The sequence below is a fragment of the Mobula birostris genome, chromosome 8 (genome assembly GCF_030028105.1).
Source record: "Mobula birostris isolate sMobBir1 chromosome 8, sMobBir1.hap1, whole genome shotgun sequence".
NCBI lineage: Eukaryota > Metazoa > Chordata > Chondrichthyes > Myliobatiformes > Myliobatidae > Mobula > Mobula birostris.
The window spans coordinates 157,813,293-157,841,265 of NC_092377.1; the positions used below are offsets into that span (position 1 = coordinate 157,813,293).

Consider the following 27,973-nt stretch of genomic DNA (forward strand, 5'->3'; position numbering starts at 1 on the left):
ATCACGTCCTGAAAGACCTCAAATTTAACTCTTTATTATCCACTACACAACAGAAGCTGCCATATGTCACATCTGAAATGCAGGTGTTTCCATCTAGAATTTTACAAAGTTGAAGTCAGCCAGAGTTGTTTCCTGTATATAGAGGCTTTCTCTACACTCCTGGTTAAAAAGTGAATGATTTCAGAAGGGGGAATAAAGAATGGAAAATGAACAGGCATATGGGATTAATACAATTCTTAACACGAACCTTGAGCAGCAGAATAAAGCAGATGAATAAAGATCCTCCGAGATCCACATACTCTGTGACATCTGCTGTGAAAGCCAGAACCAGTGGGTGGTACTATTGAATTGTCGAACCCTGCTTAGCCTCCCCATCTGTTGAGTTCCAGTGTCATTTACCTCCTAGGATGAGCATTCAATGCATACAGCCTGTTGCACATGAATAAATGGAAAGCTTTGCCTTCTTAAGATTATTACATAGGAATAGGAAAAGGACATTCTGCCCCTTGAAGTTCTCCTGTTCCTGTATAACATGCTTAAGGGACTAAATGACTTTGACAGTCATTCTGCACCATTACAATACCAATATTTTACTCAGGTGAAATCGACCTGTTATCTTGGAATGGCAAGGTTATAGATCAAAATCCTGTTTTTTTCAGAACTGAGGTTGAATGGACATTGTGACTTTAGCACGATGAGCTACTTGCATTAAACAAGTTCTATGTGTATATTTCAGATAGAATATTGGAACCTCTTTGAAGTTATTTTGATATAAAAATGTAAGTGTGTACACGCATGAGTGTGAGAATGCGCGTGCACATCAGAGAGTGAGAGTGTGTGTATGTATGAGGTAGAGAAATTGATTAAATGATGGTAAACAGTGGAGACTAGTGTGATGGGGAGGCTTTAGTTTAATAAGTAACTTGTGGCCCAAATGAGATTGGGCTTTCTCATCTCCTGTAGGCTTCTAGGTTTCCAAGTCTTTGGTTTTCAGCTTAATAACTGAACCAGCAAGATCAAGTTTGGAGATGCTGCATATAGGGAATTAACTGAATAATGTACAACACTGCTGCGTCAATAGAAAGCATTTCTTAAGGCTAAACGACATAAGAATTCAATACATCTTTGAAGTATCCTCTCCTGTATAAATGGAGAAATGTTTCAGACAATGCCATTGTCCTGATGTCAAGCACAGGAATGCAGCTCAATACTTTCAGTCTCCAAGAGGTAGGCAAGGACCTTGTGCTGATGGTAAGGCATAAACATAAAACTGTCTGATTTGCATATAGTCAAGTCCTCTCTTTCACGGTTCTGCAGGCTTCTCTTTAGTTTTTGTCTTTTTCCTCCTTGTGAGAGTAAAGTTCTTCAGTGGATTCTGTTTTTTGTAAGCCTGTGAAGAAAAACACTCAGCTTAATAAATCCGCCAGTACATCATCTCTTCCTGTGCCCTCTATAGTAGTTCACAGTTCAAAGTAAATCTATTATCAAAGTACATATATGTCACCATATACAATCCTGCGATTCATTTACTTTGAACTTTGAAGCTACTATAGAGGGCACAGGCATACTCAATAAATCCATAATTAACTAACAACTATGACAGTATCAATGAAAGATCACAGCAACCAGCGCGCATAACATAAGAAACTGAGCAAATAGAAAAAGGAAGTAATAATAATAAATAGACAATAAATACCGAGAACATGAGATGAAGAGTCCATGAAAGGGAGTCCATAGATTGTGGGAACATTTCAATGATGCGACAAGTAAAGCTGGGTGAAGTAATTAGGTGTGTAGACCAAAGGGGAGCTTAAACTCTAAACATCACACTTAACTGCAGCCTGCACCATTCATCAGTAATTGCCTCTAAATGATTTGCAGATGTGGACAGCGACTCCAAAAATTATTACCCACTCCTATTTTCCCTTAAGAATTCAAATTTCAAAGTAAATTTGTTATCAAAGTACATATCTGTTACCATATTTTATCCTGAGATTCATTTCCTCATAGGCATTCACAGTAAAACAGAGAAACACAGTAGGATCAATGAATAACTGCACATAAAGACTGACAATTACTGTACAAAAGACAAACTGCAAATAAGAAACTAAACAAATAATACTGAGAATATGAGTGGGAGGGTCCATGAAAATGAGCCCATGGGCTGTGGAATCAGTTAAGTGTTGAGGTATGTGAGGTTCAGGAACCTAATGGTTGTAGGGCAATAATTATTCCTGAATCTGGTGGTGTAGGACCAAAGTCTCCTGTACCTCCCTCCAGATGGCAGCATGATCTAGATGGTGGAGGTATTCGATGACAGATGCTGCTTTTTTGTGGCAGCACTCCCCGAGATGTGCCCAGTGGTGGGAAGGACTTTGCTTGAGACGGACTGGGCTGTGTCCACCAGTAGTGAGCCACTTCTTTGAACAGCCAGATGCCTTCTGTTTAAGGTATTCCAGGAATGTCATTGAAGAAGAGTTAAAGGATTTAGCTCTTTAAACAAATGATAAGTTTCCAAGTCTAAGTGATGGGTGTTATTTTGGAGTGAAGCAAATGGCCGTGTCCCCATACGTCTGCTGCCTTGTCCCAAGTATCTGGAGATCTAGAAGATGCTGTTTCAGATAGCCCTGCTGAGTTGCTGTAGTATATTTTGAAACTGCCACCTCCTGCAGACAGATGCACACCAGTGCTGGGTGTGAATATTGTCAATAAATGTTGGAGGAATTCAGCAAGTCAGGCAGCATCTATGGAGTGGAATAGAGAGCCGACATTTTGGGCTGAGACCCTTCATCAGGACTGTGATATATATAAGGAGGAGGGTTGGGCATGAGGCTAGCAACCCATCCCATAAAAACCCAGAGCAACAGAAACACCAACAGACCTCAATCCTGGGGGAGGAAGGATCTTCAGCTAGAAGACATATGAAGTCGTGTGGTAAAAATAGAAACCACGGGGCCAAACATCCTTCTATCAGCCCAGGACTGAGGACTCTGGCTCTCTATTCCTCTCCATTGATGTTGTCAGTAGCCTATGTCCCAGTAAGGGTGATGGGCTTAAGGAAGCAAGCAAGTATAATCACTCGAGTTGAGTATTATAGACAACCCCTAAGGGTTGTCTATTGGTGGGTCCTCAGGTGGCTGTGGAGGCTGATCTGGGATCCATATATTCTGATGCAGTGTGGGCAAGAGTAATCGGTGATTACGGTTAATGGTTGGGTATTTTGGATTTTCAGTCTTTCCTTTTGCATCTGCTCCTTATTCTCTGCGGCACAGCAGCAAAAGAGTTAATATAGATGTTCTGTAATGATATTTATGAATGCCAAATAAGGTTCAAAGGGCCATACAATCTTTCACAGCTCCTGTCTCCGAAGTTCTCATCTTTAGCCACCAACTAATCCACACACACAAGTATTTCCCCATACGTGCTTTAGAGTACTAAGTATTCCAGTCACAATACACCTCAGCAGCATTGTCTCATTTTATTCATCATTGTGGTATTTCTTTTTCAACAAACAAGGTGTTGGATCCTAACCATTGGGCTCAGACTGCTCCCTCCAATGTACACGTTGGGCTTCAAAGGGCAATGCCATCTTTAACATTGGTTTCCTATCTTTGAGGGCTTTTTTTTTGGAATAATGAGCCCTGCCCTCCATCTCTTCTTTACCACTGACACCAAGAATATGTAGGAGCACTGGCATGCAATCACTCCAGTCGAGTATGATGTTCTCCTATGGGGTTATCAAGGGTGGATTCCCGTAACTGGAGAATGTTTGTGTGTGACTTTGTTTAACACGGGGAGGCTAATGCACAGGAAACCACCAGCCGGTCCTTGACAGATTGGAGTCAGGGCTCAGTGGCATTGAATGCAAGATGATTGGGAACTCTTCACTGCTGTAGCGTTCTTCTATCTTCACTGCCATTGTAGACCTCTCGCCAGCTCTACCACTGAGGTCTTACTTGGATCCTCTCCGTCTGGAACTTCCCCCTTGACCTTACCACCATGGGTGACCCTATCAGGAGCTAGATTCCAGATGGCATTGCCCTCAGGAACTCACAATCCTCTCCATCACAGCAAGGTGATGATCCTCAGAGAAGCCAAGCATTTGTAACATTCTCCAGACAGAAATACGATCCGTGGACAATATTCTGGCGTAAGTTCAACCCAAGTTAACTACAACCATTCCCAGCTGAACTACATTCATACCCAACACACTTCTACATCAAAATAGATCATAGTTAGAAAAAAGAATGAGAGGATTGTCAAAAGCTGTTGCTGCAGTGACAAGTAATGGGAGAAGTCTTTACCTAGCAAGTACAATCCTTGTAGATAAGATTTGTTAACTATTCATTTAGAGGGGCTGATTTGAGGGTAAACAACAGAACAAGTTTCTGAGTAATATATCACCATACATGTCTCAAAGATTTGACTGGATCTTCTCACCTTGATTTTTTTCTGCTGGTTATTTTTTGAGAATTTGTTTCTCCATCTCTTCCTCTTACTGATGAAAGGATTAGCGATTCCTCTGAGTGTTTTTGGAACTGGCGGTATGAAAACACAATCATCAATAACTACTTCAACTACTGAAAAGATAATCAATTTCAAAATTATAACAAGGTACCAGCAGCCAGAAAGAATAACCAAATAATGGTAGATATGACAGCCATTACATTCTTCACAAGATAGAAAATCCAGCCTTCATTTTCCAGCGATTGAAAAATGCAATCAAAGCCGCTTCAAAGCATTAATGAGGGAGTCCTATACTGTGACTGCCTTTCAGATAAGGCATAACACCAGGGCATCAACTGCCCTCTCAGGTGGACATAAAAGATTAATGTTATCAATCTCTCAGGATATTATGGCAAAAGAATGTGGCTAGGAGGGATAATAAAACAGCCATCGATGACTCGATGGGACAAATGGCCTAACTCTGCTCCTGTGTCTTAAGGTCTAACTACAGGGGAATTTTGTGTCCAAGCCAACCTTATTCCTTGAATCGTGAAACACGCAAGTTAGGAGTAGACATCTCAGTCCTTCAAATCTACCTGTAAGGAGTTCTTTACGTTCTCCCTGCAACCCCGTGATTCTTCTTAGTGCTCTGGTTTCCTCCCAAAGTCCAAAGACGTTACCAGTTGGTAGGTCAATTGATCATTGTAAACTGTCCCATGATTAAGCTAGGATTAAAATCAGGGGACTGCTGGGCAGCATGGCTTAAAAACCAGAAGGGCCTACTCAGCTCTGTGTCTCAATTTTTAAAATCTCCCTCACCATTTAGTAGCAAGGCTGACTTAACTCTGTATTCCCCTCCACCCAAGATAGAATTTCATCCCCTTATCACCTGTCGAGCTTTGCTTTAAATGGACTCTACTTCCATGATCATTTGAAGAAGTTCAGCTGGAAAACAAGGTGTAGCCTAATTAGCTACATTGTCAGCTGCCCTGAGCACAATGGGTTGAATGATCTCCTGTGTCCTAAATCTCCATGACTCTTTCGTAGCGTTTCAACAAACTGTAATTTGGACAATCATGTTCATGCTGGTCAAATCAGTGTTATCCAGCCTAATCTGACCCGTTGGCAGCAGGCTCACAGTATTGCTAGTATTGTAAAATATATAGTGGGTCACTACCTCTGCTATACCTTTAGGCAGTAAATCCCATTTTCTTTTCTCACCACTTTCTTTCATCATCTCCCTCTAACTCTTCCACAAATTATTTCACCCTCTTGTGCATTGCCTTCCAAGTCAAATAGTTAATTTTCCATTTTTACTTCCCATTACTTACCCTGAACCTCGGCCATTTATTTCATGAAAGGATCTGGTAAAACAGAGTAGGCAAGCCTCTTGTATTGCACCGACACAAACTACATGTAAGTACAGAATACCACATTAATTCTCTATATTAACACGCACAAATTGCCGGTGGAACTCAGCAGATCAGGCTGCAACTACGGACAGGAATAAACAGTCAACATTTTGGACCACTAGTTCATCAGGACACTAATTCCCTAAATTAAAGGGATTAGGTGTGGTACATAGTGTGCAACATAGCTAAAATACTCAGGGAAACAAAGGCAACATACACTCAGTGGCCTCTTTATTAGGTACCTCCTGCACCTAACAAAGTAGCCATTCTGTGCATGTTCATGGTCTACTGCTGCTGTAGCCCGTCCACTTCAAGATTCGACATGTTGTGTATTCAGAGATGCTCTTCTGCACATAATTGTTGTAATACATGGTTATCTGAGGTACTATCACCTTCCTGTCAGCTTAAACCAGTCTGGCCATTCTCCTCTGACTTCTCTCATTAACAAGGCATTTTCATCCATACAAATGCCGCTCACTGGATGTTTATTGATCTTTGCACCATTCTGTTAACTCTAGAGACTTGTGCGTGAACATGTCAGGAGATCAGTAGTTTCTGAGATACTCAAACCACCCCATCTGGCACCAACAATCATTCCACAGTCAAAGTCACTTCGATCACATTTCTTCCCTATTCTGAGATTTACCCTGAATAACAACTAAACCTCTCGACCATGTCTGCTTGCTTTTATGTGCTGAGTTATTGCCACGATTGGCTGATTAGATATATATATTAACAAGGTGTACAGGTACACCTAATAAAGTGACAAAGGAATACATGTTCAATATAAAAAGAGCTGAAATGTTAATTTTGCTTCTCCTTCCACAGATACTAACAAACCTGTTGAGTATTTTCAGGATTTTCAGTTCTTTCCCCTGAATTCCAACATGTAGCTTTTCTAAAAATTTTCATACAATTACAGACTCAACATTATATCCTTCAAATAAAATATTCAGCCTGTTTTCCTGATAGCTTTAAGTTGATCTTTCTTTTTAACGAATTTGGTTCTTTTAAAGCAGGGGTCCCGAATCTTTTGCGCACCGCGGACTGGTTTAATACTGACTATATTCTTGCGGACTGGCCAACCGTGTGGGGGGGGGGGGGGGTGGGGAGGGTTCAAGTTCAGCAGTGCGTGACAGGGAATGAGGAAAGGTGCAGCTGACTCATATCGTTTCATATCACCAAATCATATCGTTTCCGCGCTGCCCAGTACCGGTCCACGGCCTGGTGGTTGGGGACCACTGCTTTAAAGAGCTGTGTCACTGGTTAGGAGACTCACTCAGGTAATCTGGTACATTCTTCAAATGCGGCTTCACAATTGCTGGGTGGAGAGGTCTATCGTGTCGCAACAGCTGGAAGTCTCTAGGATTATCTTCAAAGTAGGTCTATAAAAGAATATAGGGTCACTGAAAAGGTATGACTAAGTCATAGTTTAATTTAAAAAATTGTACTTTCCTCTGTACTCTACATTGCCCTTGGCCATCTTATAAAATTTGTTGCCAGTTCACTAATGCAACAGAGGATGGGGGTTCTTAACTACTGGTTCACTATCACTCTAATAAAAGATTGAGTCTGATAGCTACTATTTCACTATCACTCTAACAGAACACGGGGATCCCATAATTACTGGTCCACTAACACTCCTACAGAGGATGGGGGTGGGATGGGGGGGGTCCCATAACTATTGGTACACCAACACTCAAAAAGAGAATGGAGAGTCTCCTCTGCCTCACCTTCAGTTTCTCAGAGTTGAGTAGTTCCTGTTTGATTTCTTTGAGCCGAGCTTCCTTAATTGACTGCTTTGTAACTGAACGCATGGCATCCTAAAAAGAGATAAAAATATTTAAATGTGGAAACTTGCACCTTTGGTCTTTTGCCATTTCAGGGCATCCAAAGCATTTTCAGGCACGGAAACCTGTGAGATGTGATCTTGTAGTGCAGCCAATAAGCACAGTTTACCCTCAGCAATTAGCATTGTCTGAATATCTGTGGAATTTATTCCCGCATTTGGCTGCGGACACAAAGTCATTGGACATACTTAATTATTAAAGGAGTCAAATGTTATAAAGGGGCAGGAGTATGGCATTGAGGTGGAAAATAAATCAACCTTGATCAAATAGCATAGCCGAATTGATGGGCTGAATGGCCTAATTCTGCTCTTATGTCTCATGGTCAAGATCTTATTGACCAAAGATATTGCAAAGGATCGGGTGGCGGGGTGGAGATACATCTCTAACAAAGGAGGAATAAGGTGCTCCTTCCCTCCGTTAGCCTACAGGTCACCCTTGGGCAAGATGTAGCACCTGCTTAGCCCCCCGATCAGGGTCAGCTGAAGCCATGGGAGCAGGCGATAGATGGTTGTATGAGCAGCTAGTGGATATCACAAGTCCTGGTTATATGACCACTGACTCCAGGCAGACAGTCTCTGAAGAGTATAGATAATGGCTGGGGTCACCCATCTTGTTAAGACACTGTCCAGAAGAAGGCAATGGCAAACCATTTCTGTAGAAAGATTTGCCATGACCATGATCGCCCATGTCATACAACACGGTACATAAGGGAATGAATAAATTGCAAAAGAGAGATGGCTATTGAGCACAACAGCAGGAATAACAGCACAGCTGTTCTTAGAAACAGTGCCACAGGATTTCTTATGTCCATAAGGGCAGATGAGGCTTCATATTAATGTTGCAGCCAAAAATGTCGTCATCTAAAGTTCACCAAACACCGTGAAGTATCTATGTCAGTTTTTGTGCTCAGGACTCTGAAGTGGGACTTAAGCCTTCTGATTTACAGAGAAAAGTGTTGGCCACAACTTTCAGCCAAACCTCCGGACCCCTGTCAATGGAACTGAACAAATTGAATGGAACTGAAGATGCTTTCTGATCTGTAGCACTGATCATCAGGAACACATCCATTTCTCAGAGGCTCAGTACTTTAGTGAATGCCGTACTTTAGTGTACACAAGGGGAGAGCTTTGTCTTCACAATTTTAAAATATATTTGCATTGAATATGAAAATATTACACAAAGACAGACCCAAGAAAAATAGGTGCAACAGAAACAGGCAAGTTACACTCTGATCATCATACCTTACACCGGTAGCGAAAACCCTCAATCTCCTCGATGCGAAACCGGTAGGGTTTCAAAGCACAGTCCATGTTCTCTGTTGATATAAAAGAATTAGTATTAAATCTATTACTGAACAATTAAATCTATTCTGCTTCTGAGATCTTCTTCCTCAAGAGGACCATAGATGTTTCGGGTAATGGGCAGCAACAGAGACCACTGTTAAAATACTTGAGTTGCAATTTTCTACATCAGGAAATCTTGGGTTTTTGTTGCCATCTAGGTACAGATTTAATCCACTGATAAATAGCAAGAAAATCAAGCCATCAATTAACTTCCATTTTACAGCACAGATAAAGTTCTTGGGAAACAGACAGTTTATTCAGTTTAATAGAAGGAGCTCCCTTAGATCAGAGATAAGAAGGAATTTCTTTAATCAAAGGGTAGTGAATCTGTGGAATTCAATGCCAGATGTCTGTGGAGGCCAAGTCATTGGGTGAATTTCAAGTTGATAGGTTCTTGATTAGTAAGGGTGCCAAAAGTTACAGGGAGAAGGCAGATGAATGGGGTGAGAGGGATAATAAATCAGTCACAATGGAATGGCAGAGCAGACTTGATGGGCTGAGTGGCCTAGTTCTACTCCAATGTCTTACAGCTTATTTTCTTTATAGTTTTACTTCACATTTGCTTTCAAAACCACTTTTTAGTGTTGGGAATAACCAACTGGAATGTGTGCTCAGCTACCATTTAGCGTAAATTGTAGAAAAGGGGAAAGCACATTCAGTTAAGAAATTGGGTACAAATTCTAAACAAGACAAAATCTGCAGATGCTGGAAATCCGAGCAACACACAAAGTGCTGGAGTTACTCAGCAAGCCACGAAGCAGCTAGGAAAAGAGTACAGTCAACATTTCAGGCAGAAACCCTTCGACAGGATGCCCGAAACATCATCTTTTCCGAGATGCTGCCTGGCCTGCTGAGTTCCTCCAGTGTTTTGTGTGTATTGTGAGGGTATGAATTATGGTTATTTACTTTAACGCATGAACTGAATCACAATGGAAATGTAAACGGGGTTTCAAGCTAAGATGCTGGGACTTGTTTGATTGCTGTCAGTGCATCTTTCAAGGAAGACAGGTTTCTGATCAAGCCTTCCACTCAAACGTCAGAGAAATAAACCTCTGCTTTGGCCCAACTAGGGGAAAGACTGAACAGGTCAGGGCATTTTTCCCTGAAGCATAGGGGAGATCTGACAGGGGTGTACAAAATTATAAGGGGCATGGACAAGCAGGGTTTTTTTAGCTGAGGTTACATGAGACTAGAACTAGACAGAGATCAGAGGTTAAGCATGAAAGCTGAAATATTTAAGGAGAACTTCTTCACTCAGAAGGTGGGACATGTGGAACGAGTTGCCAGGGCAAGTGAGGGATGAGGGTTCTGCTGCAATATTTAAGTTGTATAAGTACACGGATGGGAAGGGGTATGGAAAGCTATGATCCAGGTGTGGTTGATGGTACTAGGCAGAATAATAGTTCAGGCTAGATGAGCTGAAGGGCCTGTTTCTGTGCTGTAGTGTTCTATGACTCACAACCCAACAGCCAGGTCTAACCTCCAGTTAGTGCTTCTTCCACTTGTTGTAACAGCTGCAATTCCGTGTGCGACACAAAGGTCAGTGCTGTACCCTGGTTATCCACGCGAGCTGTTCTGTGGGAATAAGTGGAATTCAAATCCATTATCAACCTCAGCACACATTTAAAAAAACCACTTTAATGTTTAGTAGCATTGGGTGGTTCATTTCAGTGACTAACAACTTGTTTTACACAAAGGCTAGCAGGTAGTCAGAGGTCACTGAGGTATACTGTGTGGAAAACAGGCCCTTCGGCCCATTTCTCCATGTGAAACAAATTGGCTAACCAAGCTAGTCCCATTTGCCCGTTTTTGGCCAACATACCTCTAATCCTTTCCTAACCCATATTCCTGTCCAAATATCTTTAAAATGCCGTAATTATACCCTACTATACCACTTCCTTTGGCAACTCGTTCCTTTTACACATTAGCCTCTGTGTGAACAAGTTGCCCCAGATTCCCTTTAAATCTTTCCCCTCTCACTTTGAACCTATGCCCTCTAGATCTGGACTCCCAACCATAGAGAAAAGACTATTCACCATATCTATTGCCCCTCACACCTTTCTAAACTCTAAGCTGGTTAGGGCATATTCTGGAGTTAAGGTACACAGCAAATATGAAACTCAACAGCAGCCATTCTTCAGATTTGAACATGGATTGCAAACTGAATTTAAAATGCAGCTCAGAACAATGGGTTTCCTGGAACTGCAGGTTGGGGTCAATCACAAATAAAGAAACACTCCACTTGGACCTCAGACGCCTGTATTTGCATAAATGCACCCCAGAGCCAGCGGGGATTAATATTCATTTTGGGTGTCTGGAGTGTGGGTGCAAAGGTGGTGTTTGAAAATTATATGTAATTCAAAGGAAGCATTGTAGATACATTATAATTAAAGCATTGTCCTGCCGTTACCTTTGATCTTCAGCATTTAAAAATGTCATGTAATGTTGGGTTGACCAGGTCTCTTCTTCCAAGTGTATTGGCTTAGGATGTGTGCTGCTTATTTTTGCTATAAAAACACTTCTATATTCACTAGCTTCAATGGCTCTCCGGTGACTTTGATCCCACCCCAAAAAAGGCCACCCTCAGCCTCTATGCCCCAAGGAAAAATGTCCCAGCCTATCCAGTTTCTCCTTATAAACCAAATTCTCTAGATGCAGTAACAATCTCATCCTTTCTGCACGTTTTTCAGCTTAATGACAGCCAAACGGGAAGTACATACCACACACACACACACACACACACACACACACACACACACAAAGTGCTGGAGGAACTCAGCAGGTCAGGCAGCATCTATGGGAATCAATACAGTCGAAGTTTCGGGCCGAGACTCTTCATCAAGACTGGAAAGGAAGAGGGAAGACGCCAGAATAAAAAGATGGGGGGAGGGGAAGGAGGACAGGTGATAGGTGAAGCCAGATGAGTAAGAAGGGTTAAGGGCTGGAGAGCAAGGGATCTGATAAGAGAGGAGTGGACCGTAGGATAAAGGAAAGCAGGAAGGGACCCAGGAGGAGGTGATAGTCAGGTGAGAAGAGGTAAGAGGGCAGAGTAGGGAATAGAAGAGGAGAGGGGAGGGGAATTTTTTTTAATGGAAAGATAATTCGATCTTCATGCCCCTCCACCCTGAGGGTGGCCTCATCGTGGCACAAGAGGCAGCCAAGGACTGACATATCATAAGGGGAATCTGAATTAAAATGTTTGGCCACCAGGAAGTTCCACTTTTGGCAGATGGAGCAGAGGTGCTTGATAAAGCAGTCATCCAACTTACGACAGGTCTCACCAATGTACACAGTACTCCAAATATGGCCTTAACAAAATCACATTGCCACTCTTATACTCAATGCCTTGACTGATGAAGGTTAGAATGCCAAATGTCTTCCTCATCAACCTGTCCACTATCAGGAAACTACGTGCTTGTCAGTCTGTGCTAAAACATTTCCCAAGACTCCCACCCTGATATGCCTTACCAAGTTTCAACACTTTACATTTACCTGAATTAAACTCCATCTGCTATTCCTTGACCCACTGACCTAGTTGATTAAGTTCCCTATGTAATTTTAGATAACTACAGGCCACAGCTGGGAAGAAAATGAGAAGGGATTTAGGCCTTTCAACGCTCGAAAGGTTTCAATGAGCTCTCCCTTCATCGTTCTAAGTTCCAGCGCATACAGACCCACAGCTATCAAACGTTCCTCGTGTGATAACCCTTTCATTCCCGGAGGTTCACAAGGATGATTCCGGGAATGAAAGGGTTATCATACGAGCAACATTTGATAGCTCTGGGTCTGTACGCGCTGAAATGTAGAAGGATGAGGGGGTATCTCATTGAAAGTTTTCAAAGGCTGAAAGGCCTAGACAGAGTTGAAGAGGAAAGAATGTTTCCCATGGTGGGGGAGTCTAGGACAAGAGGGCACAGTCTCAGGATAGAGCAGCATCCATTTAGAACAGAGATGTGGAGAAATTTCTTTAGCCAGAGGGTGGTGAATTTGTGGAATTTATTACCACAGGCAGCTGTAGAGGCCAGGTCGTTGGGTGTTTTTAAGGTAGAGCTTGACAGATTAGTGATTGGACACGGCAGCAAAAGTTATGGGGAGAAGGCTGGAAAGTGGGGCTGCGGAGGGGGAAAAAGGATCAGCCATGATTGAATGGTGGAGCAGACTCGATGGGCCAAATGGCCTAATTCTACTCCTATGTCTTATAGTCTAGATGCAATGTACATAATGATTTACCTTCCAACACGATGGATATACGACTCTACTGTGAGTGGGACATCGAAATTGATTACATTTGACAGATTCTGAAAGTCTATCCCTCGGGAGACCCCATATTCATTATCCTTCCCTCTGAAATAGAAAAAATATCTGTTAATCATGAACACAAGAAAATGTTTTATCCAAAAATATATTATACCAATCACCACCTCAAGTCAGACCAAGTGTGCCTTGATACTTGATGGTTGTGGACCATACAATCAAGTCCCAATTTCCTACTTCCTTTAAGTTCTATATAGAACATCTTGACATTGTTGCCGGTTAGAGATACACACTGGCCACTTTATTAGGTACAGACATGGAACCCGGTGTGTTCTTCTACTGCTGTAGTTCATCCACTTCAAGGGTCGATGTGTTCTGCATTCAGATAGGCTCTTCTGCACACCACTGTTGTAGCACGTGGCTATTTGAGTTACTGTCTCCTCAGGCCTCTCTCATTAATGAGGCACTTTCACCAACAGAACTGCCACTCACTGGATATTTTTTGTTTTATTAACCATCCCCTGTAAACTCTACAGACTGTTGTGTGTGAAAATCCCAGGAGATCAGCAGTTTCTGAGGTACTCAATCCACCAAAAACTATTCCATGGTCAAAGTCACTTAGATCACAGTTCTTCTCATTCGGATGTTTAGTCAGAACAACAACTGAACCTCTTGACCATGTCTGCATGCTTTTATGCATTGAGTTGCTGCCAAATGATTGGTTGATTAGATATTTACATTAACATACAGGTCTACCTAATAAAGTGGTCACTGAGTGTAGGAACAGATAATATACAGAGGACATCATTAATCAAAAGCCCAGGCACTTGCTGTACTTATCAGGTCCAATCTGAAGGACTATGTGTTCAATCACATGCAACCCCAGGTGGCACAACAACTTTGAGGCTTGATGGAGAAAAACATCTAGTGACTAACATACATATTTGGGCTAACAAGAAAATAAAGAAATCTATGGTTTATAAAAACAATTTTAATCAAAATGTTGATAAAATAAAAGGGACACAAGGCAGTTACTGTTACACCTATTCTGAATTTTAAAAAAGGTACTTAAACTAATCCAACTTTTAGCCCATCAGATTAGCAGGGATCAAATGTTCATTCCGGACTTTTTAAATGCATCAAGGTCTTCTGCTTCTCCACCCCTTCGTGTCATCATGACCCTTTGGGCGAAAAAGTTTCTCCAACAACATATGGAGGTTAAAAAAAAGTTGATTGATCTTTGCTGTTATAATTATCAGGGTCTGTGCTTAGAATTACACAGACTCAAAATACACAACATAGGAGAACCCCAGATGATCAGCAGGCTTGGTCTTGAAGAAAAGTTATACATTCATCGGAATAACAATTCATTATTTTAAGCAGAACGATACAAGGCTGCCCAAAGTAACTGGCATTGGATTCTGTGGACCAATTTTCAGATACTATTTCCCCAGCAGCTCACATGCTCCTTCCAATTTGGTAAGCAGGCCTGTACACAGTACTCATATTATGGCCTAGTTATTATTTTATATATGATTAGTTGGACCTCCCAATTATCAGTAATGTCAATGAATAAAGCTAAGCATCTGGAATGCTCTATAACTTAATTACTGAAGTAACATGCCCTACTCAGAAGTCTGAGAATATGTATCCTTAATTCTCCTGTACTTTCTAACACACCCACACTGAGGACATTCACTGTCCTTATCAAGTGTCATTCTTTTTGCGTCTAAATTATAAAGTTCAAAGTAAACGTTATTATCAAAGTACATATACGCCACCATATATATACAACCATGAGATTTATTTTCCTGTGGACATACTCAATAAATCTATTGAATAATAACAGGATCAATGAAAGACCACCCAACTAGGGCATTTAGCCAAAGTGCTGAAGACAACAAACTATGCAAATACACAATAAAAGAAATAATATTAAATAAATAAGCAGTAAATATCAAGGACATGAGATGAAGAGTCCTCAGAAGTGAGTCTATTGCTTGTGGGAACATCTCAATGATGGGGCAGGTGAAGTTGAGTGAAGTTTTCCCCTTCAGTTCAACAGCCTGATGGGTGACGGGTAGTAACTGTTCCCGATCCTAGTGGCACGAGGCCCCATGTTTCCGCTCACTTAATCCACGCACTACTTCCATCAGATTCAACCTTCTCAGAATTGCACCACATCTCTAACTATTACACAAACTTGGTTTAGCTTAGAATCAGTGTAAATGAGTGGTTGATGGACACGATAAACAAAAACATCCAGGTCTACGCTGTATGGCTTTGACTCCATTGAAAATAATACTTACTTTGCTCCTTTGCCATGGTTTTTCTTCTTCTTCACCTCATCTGCCCTGGAAGTATTAGTCAGGTCATGCTCGTCTGTTGCAATAATATAATCGTAAAAACCCCGACTGAACTGATTGATGATGTGACACCTGATAAAACACAGTGATAAGTAAGGCACCTCGGCAATGCAGCTATTACCTTCATCACTGTCCCCTCTCACACCACAGCCTGTCCCCTGCTCTCAACAGCTGTCTTGTAAACCAAAGTGCTTACTGTAGCCTCTCTCAATCAGAATCAGTTTTATTATCGCTGATATATGTCACTGAATTTGTTGTTTTGCAACAGCAGTACAGTGCAGTACATTAAATACATAATATATTATTACAAGAAATATATAAAAAATAAATTAGGGCAAAAAGAGAGCAAAAATAGTGAGATAATGTTCATGGAGGGTTGTGGAATGGAGATACGTCTCTACCAAAGAAGGAGTAAGACACTCTTTCCATCCGCCAACCTGCAGATTACCCTCGGGCAAGGTGTAGCACCTCTTTAGTCCTAGCGATCAGGGTCATGTGAAGCACTGGGAGCAGGTGGTGGATGGTTACTTGAGTAGCTGGTGCACAAGGCCTGGTTATGCGACCACTGACGCCAAGTAGACAATCTCTGAAGAATATTGACAATGGCTGGGGTCACCTGTCTTGTAAAGACACTGCACAAAAGAAGGCAATGGCAAGCCACTTCTGTGGAAAAATTTGCCGATCATGGACATGAACCATCATTGCCTACATCACAGGATACGGCACATAATGAGGATGAGAGATCAAGGGTTTACTGTCCATTCAGAAATCTGATGACAATCAGTGTGTCTCTTCAGTCTCCTGTACCTCCTCTCTAATCTCTGGACTGATCTTGGTTCAGACTGAGGACAGTAAAAGGTAAAATATTCCAATCGAGAAGATCCAACCCTGAAATAAAGGTCATCCATTTTAGACTGAAACAACGAGAGATTTCTTCCCTTGGAAAACGGTGAACCTTTGGAATTCTCTGCAGGGCTGTGGAGGCTCATTAATAGTTTTAAAAATAGATAGAAAAATCCAACGTCGTGGTGATAGGTTGGAAAAATGGTGGCAACGTAGTCAGGCATGGCTGTGAGAATACCCAGACAGGATCGAGAAACCATTTGCCCATGGTTCTTTACAAGTGTCCGCCCCTGCTCTAACCACAGCACAGTGGGAAGAGTCTTGGATCCTCTGATTATTGGATAAAAAGCAAATGAGCTGGAGATTCCCAGCAGGTCATGCAGCACCTGGGGAGAATAAAACAAATATTTCTGATCCATGATCAGTCATCAGCAGCACTTGCATTTTTATTTTGGTTTTCCAACATCTGCAGGTTTCTATTGCTTTTCATGCCCTTTTGGGAAGGGAGACTGAAGGGCCAGTTGCCACACCCTCTGGTGGAGGGAAGATAGTGGGGTCAGATGCCCCAGGAGATTGTAGGGTCAGAGGTTCAACTTTCAAGACTGAAACTGACAGATTCCTGGATATTGGAGCGATCATACGACCACAAGACGCAGGAGCAGAATTGGGTCAATCAACTCATCAAGTCTGCTCTGCCATTCCATTATGGCTGATTTATTATCCCTCTCAACCCCATTCCCCTGCCTTTTCCCTGTAATCTTTGACAATAAAGGATCTGTAAAGCTTTGCTTTAAATATACACGATGACTTGCTATCCACATCCATCAATGGCAATGAATTCCACAGATTCACTACTCTCTGGCTAAAGAAATTTCTCAACTCTGTTCTAAAGGGATGTCCTTGTGATCTGAGGCAATCAAGGTATACGAGGATTGGGCAAGAAAGCACGTTGAGTTAAATAATCAGTTATGATCTATAGAGTGGCAGAACAACCTTAAGGGGCTGAATGGCTGCTAGTTCTACATCTTATACTATTCCCCACATCAAACCATGACACACTGTATCTGACAGTGCTATGACTCAGAACCTAATATGATAGAACAGTGCAGGAACTAAGGCATTCAAAGCTAATTTAATTTTTTACTCTTCTGTGTATACAAATGACATTACTCCCCTTCCCCTATCGAAACGTAATCCGGACGCCCTGGTTGGAATCAGGAAAGCAAAGGTAGAAGGGAAAAAAAAAAGAGATGCATTGTGAAAAAGAACAAGTGAAGCTGTACCTGGAGTGGATTGGTAGCTCTGAGTTTAGGACACAGGAGGCGATGCTGAACTGCTCCAGGAATAACTTCAGCCGGTAACATTTGTCAATAGAGTTCACAAAAATAATAGTCTTGCCTCGGATAAGGGAAAGTTTGAGTAATGTGTAGATCAGCAGGAACTTCTCTTCCTCCTCACAATTTATGCGGTACTGAGTCAGTTGGGAGCTGTCTGGAAGTTGAGACTCCTGAAGCTTCAGAACCACCTAAAGGATATAAGATGACATTACAGCAACACATCACAGCCACAGTCTAACTTTGTCACCTTACAAATGTGATGAATTTAACCAAGAGTAGACAAGAGTCAAAATAGTCAAAATAAATTTACTATCGAAGTAAAAATGTGCTACTATATACTACTTGGAGATTAATTTTCTTGCAAGCATCTACAAGAAATATAATCTATGGAAAACTATGCAAGACAAAGATTGACAAACAACCAATGTACAAAAGGAAAACCACAAATAATACTGAGAACATGAGTTATAAAGAGTCTGTATGTTATAGAATCAGTTAATTGAAGTTATTCACATCAATTACGAAGCCTGATAGCCAAATGCCAATGGAGAGAATATAATTTGCTTGCTTATTCGTGAATAAATGACTGATTCCTATTGCACAGTCTGTGTCCAAGAGGAACCATTTATATTTGTAAGAATTGTTTAAATTATCAGGACACCTCACAAAGACTTTCTAACACGTAAAACTCCAAAAATAGGTAGAGATGGCTGCTAAATGGTTCAATATTCAACATCAAACTGCCTTAAGGCCAAGTGAAACTGTCCTAACACCCAGCCCTTCCCCTTCATAAGAGACTAATGGAATATCTACTGTTCATCCAAAAAAGCAGACAGCATACACCAGATCTGAGTGTGGAAGCGAACTTCACATATCTGAAATTCTGGGTCATCCGTATTACCACCACTGAAACAAGGCCAACAAGATGGTCAAGTAGTTTATAGAATTCTTACCGGGTTATGAAGTACCAGCTCTTTCAGTGCCTGAACGTCTTCATTAAATGTGGCCGACATCAAGAATGCCTGATAAATCTTCGGAAGGTGTCTGCAAGAAGTGAGAATAAACCAGACAGGTATAAATTCCATAGTCCACACTGCCTGGGGGTTACATGTCACATCTTCTCTAACACTAATGACTTGCTGAAAACATATCGAAGGTCCATGTTGTAGGAGAAACAATAATGAGGGCTGATAACTAGCAAATAGGGATGTGGATTGTGCTAATATGGTTAACAGGGAAACACAGACAAAGCCTAGAAGTACAGCCATGGAATGCAGTAGTGACAACATGCAAGTTTCCAGAACTTCATTAATTTTGTTACAGTGTTCAAAATAAATTTATTATCGAAGTAAATATGTCACCATATACAACCGAGATACATTTCCTTGTGTGCATACTCCATAAATCCATAATAGAATAATAACCATTAATAGAATCAATGAAAGACCGCACCAACGGGACATTCAACCAGTGTGCAAAACACAACAAACTGTGCAACTACAAATAGAAAGAAATAAAGTAATTTAGCACTGAATATTGAGAATATAAGATGGAGAATGCTTGAAAATGAGTCCATAGGTCATGCACCCATTGTTGTAGTAGAAAACTGGATTTACCGTTAGACCCGAGAATAATAATTTTATTCTGTAACCAGGACCTAGTCTGTTACTTAATTAAGTCTTCCTGTAGTCATCGTTCTGTTATCAAAATGCAGTCTTATTGGCAAGCTCATCAACTGAGAATGTAAAAGCTGTACCAAATTCATGCTCAGCTAAATCATCTTTGACTGGTCTCCCGGTGTGCACACCAGTTTTTTTTTAATAAATCACCTGTTATTTTGAACACCAAGTCTTTGTGATCTTTCAGTTTGCTCCTACAATCCGGTACCCAGCCAAACACACTTCATACATTAACCCTCTCATTCCCAGGATCATTCTCATAAACCTCCTATGGACCAACTCCAATGCCAACACATCCTTTCTTAGATTATGGGACTCAAATGCCCCAAGACCTTATAAAGCCTCAGCATTGCATCTTTGCTTTTATATTCCAGTCTTATTGTGTTTGCCTTCCTTACCACCAACTCCAACTGCAAGTTAACCGTTAGGGAATCCTACATGAGGACTCCCAAGTCCTTTGCACCTTCAATTTCTGAATTTTCTCCCCTTATAGAAAATTATCTGCACCTTTATACCTGCTAAAAAGTGCATCACCATACATTCCCTACACTGTATTCAAAATGCAATGTCTTTGCCCATTCTCCTATTCTGCATGTTCTTCTGCAGGCCCTCTGCTTCCTCAACATTACCTGTCTCTCCATCCATCTTTGTATCATCCTCGAACATGGGCACAAACCATCCATTCCATCACCCAGATCATTAACCTTTATCATGAAAGAACCAGATCCAACCCCAACCCCTGCAGACCCACACTAGTCACCAGCAGCCGAATAGAAAAGGTCCCCACATTCTTTGCCTTCTGCCAGTCAGCCAATCTTCTATCTATGCTGCCATCTTTCCTGAGCCTCTGCCTTGCTTAGCAGCCTCATGCACAGCACCTTGTCAAAGATCTTCTGAAAATCCAAGTAAATAACATTTACTGACACTTCTCTGTCAATCTTGCCTATTATTTCCTCAAAGAATTCCAACAGATTTGTCAGGAAAGATATTCCTTTCGGAAAACTATGCTGACAATGAGCACAAAAATTCGGACTTCTGTCCCCAAGAGGGTGGAACTGATGAAGGCATGGCCTTAGGGAGAAGTTAAGAGAGGCAGTGTTCAGTCAGTCAGTCATAAAGAATTTGATGACACAGTCCTGAAGTGCACCAGTAGATGGAGCCAGACATCTTCGCAATCATTTATTCCATACTCATTATTAAAATGAAAGCTTACTTGGTCATTATCACATTACTGTTTGAGAGTTGTTTACAAACACCATTGCTCTATTCCCAACACAGGTGACAACACTCAAAACAAAATGCACAACAGTTGTAAAGTACTTTGAGACATCCTGCAAAGCAGATTAAAGGCATTATATTCAAGATTCAAGTTCACTTATCAAGTTTAATTGTCATTCAACCATACATGAAAACCGATGAAAGCAGCCAAATGAAACAGTGCTCCTCTAGGGCCAAAGTGCAAAACGCAGTACCAACATTCACACACAGGAAAAACCACATATAGCGCATATGATAGCAAGCACATATGAGATACCAATAAAATACAGTCACACAAAAAAATCGTCCAAGACCTGAGTCCATGGATGTTGCTGAAATCTAAAATTGAACACAAATAAACTTGTTTTCTGCTGAGCGAACACTAGGGGACAGCATCTGACTCCAGCTTGGATGCTGTGCCACACCACCTCCAGTGGAGGTGAGACTCTGATGCCTCTCCCCTGGGCGGCTGTAAACAGTCAACACCACAGCCTGACGCCTAGTCCTCACTACAACCGAGGCCATGCAGCAGCCAATAAACCAGTGAAGTAGACTTGCTGAATTCCACATTAATAATGACCAACAGGGTCTTGTGATCACAAGAAAAGCGACAGACGATCATTACTGTCAGACTGCACAGCTCCTTCGCGCATTGACTCCTCAGACGCTTCTCTGCCGCAGGCAGCAGCACAATCCGCACCAAGCCCAGCTCCTTCCATCTCTTGGCTAACAAGCAACTCGCTGATGGGCTGCTGTACTTTTAAATTCTTAATATCCAGCAGGGTCTTGTAATCGTAAAAAATCAAGCTTAAAAAGGACAGTAACACCTTTGGTCAAGCCCGTAGAAGCTGCTGCGATTGAGCGCACCACCATCTTATCGGAAGATCTTACCTTATCGTACATCAAAGCAACCGTGAAATGCGTCATTTGCATTACAACTCCAACACAGCTGAGGGTGTGCTGCACATGTCACCACACACTCTGGCATCAACATAGCAATGCCCACAATGCTTGGCAAAACAACACACACCACAACAAAGCCCCGAAACCTTAAAACCAGCCCACTCCTCCCTCCCACCACAGTCCTCTAAACACAAGACAGTCTCTTTTCTTCAGCCTCCAGCGGACTCTGATTCGGAATCAGAAATGCAGACACTAGGCCTTCAACTGCCCCAGCCGGCTCGCAGAGATTTGCAGATCCAGGTTCCAATCAATGGGCCATGATTTCTGGACTTCAAGTCAAGTTCAGCTCAAGTTTATTGTCATTCAACCACATACATGTACAGTGCCAAATGACACAAGATTCCCCCGGCCAAGGTGCACAACACAATGTAATATTACTACAAATAATAAAATATATTCCAGAAGATTGACAGTTAAGCACAAGATGCACTTAAGACACAAGTTAAAAAGTAAACATTATAACGCGGCTGGCTTTTCATAAGTGATGAGAGCTGGGTGGTGGCAAGGAGTTCAGATGTCTCACAGGCTTGGGGAGGAAGCTGTTTCCCATTCTAACAGGCCTTGTTCTAATGCCACGGTGCCTCCTGTCTGTTTATAGGGGGTCAAAGAGATGGTGGGAAGGATGGAAGGGATCTTTAACAATACTAAGGGCCCTGTATATGAAGCGCTGCTGAAAAATATCTGAAGAGCAGAAGAGTTCCCCTCAGCAGTCCTTTGTCGGGTCTTTCAGTCGGAAGTCCTCCATCTCCCGTACCGGACAGTGATGCGACTGGACAGGACACTCTCAATGGTGCTCCTGTAAAAATTGGTTGGAGTAGTTGGGGGGGGGGGGGGTCGTCCCTTGCCTCATTCTCCACAGGCAGTGGAGGCACTGCTTGTGCTTTCTTGACCAACAAGGTGCTGTTGATGCACCTGGTGAAAGCATCCATTATGTGCACTCCCAGAAAGCTGGTGCTCCTCTCTCTGCAGACAAGCCATTTATGCGCAGTGAGGAGTGGTCAGCCTGCATCTTCCTAAAGTCCAGAATCATCCCTGTAGTCTTGTCGTACTCGCACCATTCTACAAGTAGCTCTACCACCACTCTGTACACTGTCTTATTATTGTTGTTGATGAGGCCAACCACCGTTGTGTCGTCAGCGAACCTGATGATTTGACCCGATATGTAAGAGACAGTTGTCATTTATAACTTGTTGGGGACTGCTCTGAAATTATTACGTTAATTGTTTTATCTGTACCAGGCCTTTAACCAGAAGTTCTTGCGTTACCTTGCCATGTTCTTTCCACGTATAGAGCCAGTCATACAGCACAACTGGTCTGGGCTGGTCAAGCACCCACTTACACTAATCCTATATAAATCCCATCCTAAATCGACTGAATGTCATAAATTTGCAACTGAATGTTCCAGGTGGAGACCGTCTGTGGGAGAATCTTTCCACCACCAGACTCCAGATCGCCTACCCACAATGTTCAGCAGAGCAACACATACAGCAGTAAGAATAGAATTAAATAAGACACTAACAGTAAAATAAGTCCACCCCCCACTCTCTCACTCTTACAGACAGTCCTCCCACCCCAGGTCAGGCTGCCTCCAGGTCCCCAGTCTTTGGCCCTGGACTCTCAAGACTCACAGTCTCGACCTTTGGGTCTCTATCTCCATTCATGTTGACTTTCTGGCTTTTAACCTCCAGCCTTGCTGAACTCTGGACTCCAGACTTGGTCGAACTCCGGGTCTCAACCCCAGTACTCGGTCTGGTTTGGATTTTGACCTTCGGGCCTTGACTGACGTGACCTCCAGGGTGGCTGACTTTGGGAGCACTTTGGGCCTTGACTTGCAGATTCACATGCAGGATGAATGGTGGCACGTGCAGGCTGCCCCCAACACCTCCTCGGGTGTGTTTGTTGTTAATGCAAACGATGTGCTTCGATGTACATGTGGGAAGTAAACCTTAATCCAGGGCAGCTTCTATTCTCATAAGACAAACTCTTGTTCTTGCAAACTACCTCGCCAGGGCCCCTTGCAGTTTGTTTATTTATTTACTTGAAATTTATTTCTTTACCTGCACCTTCTCCGTAGCTACAACTACGATATATTCTGTATTCCCTTTTCATCTTTATTACTTCAATAATCTTATGGATGGCATGATCTTACCGACGTGTGGCGGGGTGGAGATGTGTCTCCACCAAAGGAGGTGTAAGGCGCTCCTTCCCTCTACTAGCCTGCCGGTCACCCTTGGGCAAGGTGTAGCACCTGCTTGGCTCCCTCCCCACCCATCAGTGTCAGGTGAAGTCATGGAAGCAGGCGGTGGATGGTCGTATGAGCAGCTGGTGCATATCACAAGTCCTGGTTATGTGACCACTGACGCCAGGCAGAAGATCACTGAAGAGTAAGGCGCGAGTCCTAATGATGGGTCTCAGGGCGAAACATCAACTGCTTACTCTTTTCCACAGATGTTGCCTGGCCTGCTGAGCTCTTCCAACATTTTGTGTGTGTTGCTTCAATCTCTAAAGGGTGTTGAAAATGACTGGGGTCACGCATCTCTGTAAAGGCACTGCACAGAAGGCGGCAATGACACTTCCACAGAAAAATTTGCCAAGAACAATCATGGTCATGGATGGACGATGATCACCTACACCACACTTCCACAACCTGGATCAACACGTTGACATCGTGTACAGGCTTGCGTGCTTCAAGGATTTCATCAGGCGATAGCAACTCAGGGCCACCCATGTTGGAACAGCTGTGGACGAGATGCCAGACCAAGATTGATCCAACCCTGGCTCCCAAAAGGACAGACTCCAGGCCACACTTCATCATTTGTCAAAAAACCAGCTGGAAGTGTGAAAAGAAAACCACCTGCCATACTAAACAACAACAATCTACATCATACGGCACGGCACATAATGAAGGTGATGATCTTACTCAATGGCACATTCATACACGTTCATTTTAAGTCAATAGGTGTAACAATAATTGAAAGAAGGTAATCTGTAAGGGCAAACTGAAAGATAAATCTATTTTCAGATAAATATACCAACATAAATAGAAATCCCGTCAAGAAAAAAAACTCAAAATTAGTTTCTTACCCCAGAAGGTTCTTCAGGTCATTTTCAAACCCAAATGAGAAGAGTAGATCTGCCTCATCGATCACAAGCATTTCCAGGGAGGTACAAAGACTCAGCGTGTGCTGTTCCACGTGCAGCAGAACGCGGGAGGGGGTGCCAATGACTATATCAGGCTTCTCCATTAATATGGGCCTGAAAGAGAGAACCAGTATTGAAAAGGGCCACGCGACAAGGTACAAACAGGAGGAAGTCCTCACAGACAAACACTCATTTTTCTTCTACCTCTGTGCTGATATATCCGCCTGCCCCGAGACGTCAGCCACTCGAACGTCCCACGTGCAATAGGCTGTAAGTTGTCGGATCATTTGCTGCACTTGCTGACCCAGCTCCTTCGTGGGAACCAACACAAGGGCTCGCACCGCCTGCTCGCAAGTGGACTGAGGAGAGACACAGGGTTTAAGAAAGTCCAGCTCTGTCACAAACATCACTGATACTTCAGTCAAATACAAATCGGTTCCTGTCTGACATGTTGACCCATGACCTCCACATGCCAAAATGAGACCTATTTCAGGGCAGAGGAGTAACATCTTATCTTTTATATTCAATACCTCATAATCTATTTTCATTCCTGACGGTATGAATATAGAGTCCTCTTTCCAGTAAACAAACTACACCCCATCAGTTCCCCACTCTGACCTTTTAACACTTCTCACCTGCTATTACTTCCCCCATGTCCCCTCCTCCTTTCCTTTCTCTGATGGTCCACTCTCCTCTCAGATTCCTTCATCTCCAGCCCTTGACCTTTCCCACCCACTTGGCTTTACCTATCAACTTCCAGCTAGCCTCCAGTCCCTCCCCCCATCTTTTAATTCTGGCATTTACCCCCCACCTTCCTTCTCACTCCTGAAGAAGGGAATCAGCTTGAAATGTCAACTGTTTACTTATTTCCACAGATGCTGCCAGCCCTGCTGAGTTCCTCCAGCATTTTGTGTGTGTGTTGCTTTGGATTTGCAGCATCTGCTGACTTCGTGTTTATATCCTGTCCATCCACACTGTTATTAATCAGCTTCCCCATGGCAGCAAGTGGATTCAGCAGCACCTCACCAGCAAGAATATTACACAGAGTGAGGAATTTATACATTGTGATCATGCACAAAATTCAGAATAACCTTAGTGTTTATTTCTGACACGTACAACAAAATATACAGTGAAATGCATCATTTGTATCCAATCAAATCAGCAAAAATTGTGCTGGGCAGCCCACAGGTGTCACAGACTTCTGGCATCAACGTGGCGTGCGCACAACTCACCACCCTAACCGTCCACCTTTAGAACATGGGAGGAAACTGGAGAAGTCGGAGGTAATGCACGCGATCACGTGGAGAACATGCAGACTCCTTACAGGCAGCGATGGGAATCGAACTCTGATCTCATGGCTGGCTGATGTAAAGCACTGCGTTAACTGCTACGCTACAAAGCCGCCAGCCAAACTTGACACTGAGGAGGACTCATGCTACTCCACTCCCCACACAGTTGCTGAGCTAACGCCCAGCAATCTCCAGAGTGGGAGAATGCAAATCATAAAACAGCCAAGTGCAGTTGCACTTCCTTTTCTATCCAAAGACAACTCATTGCCTGTGTACTTGTCTGGAATTTGACCCAATGCTTCAAAGGAGCACGCCTAGGAAACACACATTAAATTGGTCACACTGGGCTGTATTAGGGTGAGTGGGAAAAGAGCTCCCCTTCCTTTTGCTCTAGTGACCTAAGCCAACGTGTGGCTCCGTGGCATCTCTCTGCCACTCTGGCTTACAGAACTCTCCGTCTCTTTCGTCTTGCCTTCCACTCGCAAGAGAGAGCTGCTATGGCCGGCGTGCCCGTCCCAGCTCTCTCGGGTCCTGTTGTCACGGCTGCGCCATCCCCCGTTGAGCCGCGTCTGCTGAGTCGGGCTTGCACCCCCGCCGCTCCGTTGAGGTTGTCGCTTGTGTTGCTCTGACGGCCTTGCCGTGTTGGCGCCAGAATATATGGTGACACTCGTGGGCTGATCCCAGCACACCCTTGGGTGTGCTGGTTTTTAAAGGAAACAGCACACTTCTCAGTATGTTTCGTTGTACGTGCAGTTGGTAAATCAGAATCTGAACAGAGACAAATTCGGACCCTTCAACTTGAAAGACAGAGACTATTTAAGAGCAAATGGGACAAACGTGGGAGAGATTACCTTTTTAGTGTTGAGAAGATGTTCGATGATGGGAATGGCATAGGCTGCAGTTTTACCAGACCCAGTGCGTGCCCTGGCCAGTAGATCTTTCCCCTCCAGTGCCAGAGGAATGGCCTTTTCCTGAATTAGAGTAGGCTGCGCCCAGTTCAGTTTGGCAATGGCCTAAGTATTTTTTTGAGGGTGGGAAAAACACAAGGTTGCACAACATTTGGTCATAAATACAATGCTTTCAACTCTCCCCTGTGTGTCCTTGCCTCTTCTCAACCCCGCTCCCTTTGCACCAGCATCATCTCCCTTGACCTACCAGGCATCTTATCACTCCTCTCCAACCCCATCACAGGATATCATGCCCATAAACGTCCCAACATTAATATATCCCTCCTCTTTCAAACAATTTCTACCTTTTGCTACCATTCTCTCAACAAGCCCCCACCTGCTCAACCTCTTTCTCCAAGCACCCTTCCCACCTCTTCCCGATGTGCCCCTCCAAAGTCCAAAGCTTCCTTACTGCCCGCCTCACCAATCTGACCCCAGATCTAGTGTTATCCCTGGCCACTGCCCCTGCAGACGAATTGTGTATGTCCCCAGCACCTACGCTGTGACAGGCAGGGCTGAGAAAAACAAAAAGGGAAAAAAAAGAACTAAATCCACATAAAATCAAACCTCTCCCTTGGCCTGCGCTCTCACCCCAATGAAAACTCTTGTTTCTCCTCCCTTTCTTCTTCCTTCTCTTCCCTCCCTCTTCTCCTTCCCCTTCCCTCCTCGCCATCCCCCTCGCCCCTCTCCTTAAGCCTTCCCTCCTCTCCGTCCCCCGACCTGACCGGTTACCTCGATCAGTCTCTCATCGAGACCCATCTCGTGGAACTCCAGCCTCTCCGTCGCCATCTTCACGTTGGATGACGTCACGTGCCCCTTCACCTCTCACCACTCGCACTCAGCATT

The 27,973-nt window shown here is 43.1% G+C and overlaps 1 protein-coding gene across 1 annotated transcript; it reads right to left on the reverse strand.

Annotated features, from left to right (window-relative positions):
- Positions 1-18: 18 nt before the first annotated feature.
- ddx56 (DEAD (Asp-Glu-Ala-Asp) box helicase 56) lies at positions 19-27,941 on the reverse strand. Its single transcript, XM_072266591.1, has 14 exons — positions 27,860-27,941; positions 27,032-27,193; positions 25,096-25,250; positions 24,835-25,005; positions 18,805-18,895; positions 17,798-18,039; positions 15,615-15,743; positions 13,282-13,395; positions 10,532-10,626; positions 8,950-9,023; positions 7,592-7,681; positions 7,138-7,243; positions 4,441-4,538; positions 19-1,390 (listed from the first exon to the last, which is right to left on the reverse strand). The coding sequence occupies exons 1-14, from the start codon at positions 27,914-27,916 to the stop codon at positions 1,304-1,306; spliced, it is 1,671 nt and encodes a 556-aa protein (XP_072122692.1). The 5' UTR covers positions 27,917-27,941; the 3' UTR covers positions 19-1,303.
- Positions 27,942-27,973: the final 32 nt, after the last annotated feature.

Excerpts from the sequence above, each read along its gene's own strand:
- ddx56 (XM_072266591.1), bottom strand. The coding sequence starts at position 27,916 with ATGGCGACGGAGAGGCTGGAGTTCCACGAGATGGGTCTCGATGAGAGA. Across the intron at positions 9,024-10,531 it reads GGAAGAAGCACTAACTGGAG|AGAACATGGACTGTGCTTTG; the intron begins GTTAGACCTGGC and ends TTATATCAACAG. Across the intron at positions 4,539-7,137 it reads GAATGTACCAGATTACCTGA|TTCCAAAAACACTCAGAGGA; the intron begins GTGAGTCTCCTA and ends TCATACCGCCAG.